This window comes from Botryllus schlosseri, chromosome 9, assembly GCF_051294905.1.
Source record: "Botryllus schlosseri isolate E-star chromosome 9, Bs_hap1, whole genome shotgun sequence".
In the NCBI taxonomy this organism is placed as follows: domain Eukaryota; kingdom Metazoa; phylum Chordata; class Ascidiacea; order Stolidobranchia; family Styelidae; genus Botryllus; species Botryllus schlosseri.
This window is the reverse complement of record NC_137244.1, coordinates 7246641-7249641: the sequence shown is the minus strand read 5'-3', so window position 1 is coordinate 7249641 and position 3001 is coordinate 7246641. Positions and strand designations below refer to the sequence as shown.

The window sequence follows — 3001 nt, the reverse complement described above, 5'->3', positions numbered from 1 at the left end:
TAAGTTGTTGTATTATGTAGCTATAGTAATTGGTACACGTAAGCTCAGGATCGAACCAACTTGTGTTAACTTGCGTTATTATGTACCTAGTAATTGATGCGAGTAATCCCGCAACTGATGCTGTTCAATGCCTTTACTGCGTTCTTACCAAGCACCTAGACAGCCCCAAGCAATATTTTTAGATTCAAATATAGCGTATCGAGTACTTTTTCTCAACTGTAATAAAAACTTTTAGACTCCGGATTTTGCGTAGTAGGCTATATACTAATTTACAATACCGCATTTGTAATTCGCGCAAGTACAGGAATATCATAGTTCTTGTAAGAAAGTTGTCTGCGCACAATATATGTTAATCATAAGTCCTACAAATTCATGATTTCGTCCTAGTTTAAGTTTTAGAAAATATTATACCGACATCGCGACATCTTTCAAAAACAAAACCATGATCAAGGATTGAAAGATAATTTTTGCTATTTTTCATTGACATAAGTCATTCTGGAACGCGAAAACGCATTGTACGATATAGATGAAACTTAAGCAAATCCTAGGATCCTCATTTCCAAAGTAGCTTAGATCTCGAAATAAGCTTTGACTCGCTATTCTCCTCAAGCCATGGAATCATCACGAGTATCAGCACCTTCGATCACTGAAGAAAAGGATGAAATTATATCCGAAACATATTCCTTGACCAGGAATTTTATCATGTACGAACTCGACGGGTCATGCGTTAAGGTAAATACGAAAGCAGAGAGAACCTTACGTCAAGTTGGAGATGAAATGCTCGAGCGACATCGAACAGTCCTAAACGCAGTTTCCAAACGTCTCCGCTATAGTGATGTTGAAGTCAATGAAAAATATAAAGAATATTTACCCGATGAGCGGCTGTTCCTGATGCTAGCTGATGAAATTTTCAAAGATACCAAAGAAAATTGGGGGAGGATTGTCTGCCTTTTTGTGCTCGGTAGCATTCTTGCTCGCAAAAACGAGGATGAACATCACGGGGAGCATATAGAAGCTATCATACAGACAATTGGGAATTACATTGCTAGCAGAAGACTAAAGTGGATAGTGCGAAATGGAGGATGGGTAGGTGATTTACATGCTTCGCTTAGGATTTATAAATTATCTTCTATTTTTGTTACAGGATGGCTTTGTAGGATTTTTTGATAATGCCGCTTTCGACTACAATAAAGTTTGGAAGGGACTCGTGTTTGTTGGAATCGGACTGACATCTATAGCAATGGCATTATCAAGATAATGGATGTTCGCATGTTTTATCTCATGTAATATTTTAAGAATAAAATTCTTCATCGTTAATCGCATCCATTTTACTGTAGGATGTATACAGTTTCAGTATGAATGATGGGTCCTATGGTGCTTGACGAAAGAAGTTGGTCATCTATTCTATATTCCGAAATGATCAAGTTTGTGATTTTTTACCAGCACCTAGCCTCATATAAACTTTAATAGAATCACTTATAACTCATCAGTTTACTCAAGTAAATCTAATTTGATACTCGAGCACTGAACCTTAATTTTCCAGCAGTATGATAGACACCCTCCGATGGTACTCAACATCGTGCAATTCTGCTCGAATACAAGTACAAGTAGAGATTTCAAAGTAAGTAAGTAACTGGTTATGTTTGTAGACTATAACTCCACTTCTATCGTTCAGAAAGGAAAGGACGTAGTTTATTTTTGTCCTTGATGTTTGAGATGTTGAGCAGAGAAGTACATGTACTTCTTTAAAGTACTCAAGTAGGCTAAAATGCCAAGCTACCTTGTAACTAAGGCTACTATTTGTCATAATAACTACTATGAGCGCACAATTAGCTTGTTCAAAATCTCCAAATTCCAGGGATTCACTGATTGAATTGATATGTATTGAATTAAAATAATGCTGCCTACGAAATTTGCTAGATGTGAACGCATTTTTATCAAAATGTTCAAATTTCACTGACAATCTCTTGAAATTGTTACAGTGTCTACAACAGAGATCTCAAACATGCGGCTCGCGAACCATCAATTTAATAAACCGTCGAACAATCAGGGTTGGAGACAAGATTTTTCCGTTCTATGTCATGACAATACCAACAAACACCGTGTAAAGTTTCAAGGTTGTCATTCGATGATTAAGGAATTAAGAAAACTACTTCTACTAAACTTCTGGACTTTTACTAAACTTATACACTGCATCTGATCAAGTATAGATAGAAAAGCAAAGCTAATATAAAATTCCACGAAGTACCGATTCTGTAACTACTGTAAGTAGGCAAACCTTAGCTGAGTATACTCCGAAAAAACAGGAGTAATTCGTTACTCACCAAATAAATGGATATCATTCAATATGAGTGGCGTTAGGATATCCGTCAAATACTTTCCGTTATTCTATAGAAGTTGCGTTTCTGACTACTTAAAAGTTGCTAGAGCTCATGCTATTTTATCGTCGTATCGATGTTCGTTTTGAAAAGTAGCATGCTCAATGGTTCATGTTCACATTATTCAGTTAAATTAGGTTTTGCGCAAAGAAAAAGGACTGTAAGTAGGCAAACCTTAGCTGAGTATACTCCGAAAAAACAGGAGTAATTCGTTACTCACCAAATAAATGGATATCATTCAATATGAGTGGCGTTAGGATATCCGTCAAATACTTTCCGTTATTCTATAGAAGTTGCGTTTCTGACTACTTAAAAGTTGCTAGAGCTCATGCTATTTTATCGTCGTATCGATGTTCGTTTTGAAAAGTAGCATGCTCAATGGTTCATGTTCACATTATTCAGTTAAATTAGGTTTTGCGCAAAGAAAAAGGACTGTAAGTAGGCAAACCTTAGCTGAGTATATTCCGAAAAAACAGGAGTAATTCGTTACTCACCAAATAAATGGATATCATTCAATATGAGTGGCGTTAGGATATCCGTCAAATACTTTCCGTTATTCTATAGAAGTTGCGTTTCTGACTACTTAAAAGTTGCTAGAGCTCATGCTATTTTATCGTCGTATC

General features: G+C 36.2%; 1 protein-coding gene across 1 annotated transcript; it reads left to right on the top strand.

Annotated features, from left to right (window-relative positions):
* The first annotated feature begins 260 nt into the window (after positions 1–260).
* On the top strand, positions 261–1678 carry LOC145447171 (induced myeloid leukemia cell differentiation protein Mcl-1 homolog). Its single transcript, XM_080325583.1, has 2 exons — positions 261–1086; positions 1145–1678. The coding sequence occupies exons 1-2, from the start codon at positions 613–615 to the stop codon at positions 1256–1258; spliced, it is 588 nt and encodes a 195-aa protein (XP_080181709.1). The 5' UTR covers positions 261–612; the 3' UTR covers positions 1259–1678.
* Positions 1679–3001: the final 1323 nt, after the last annotated feature.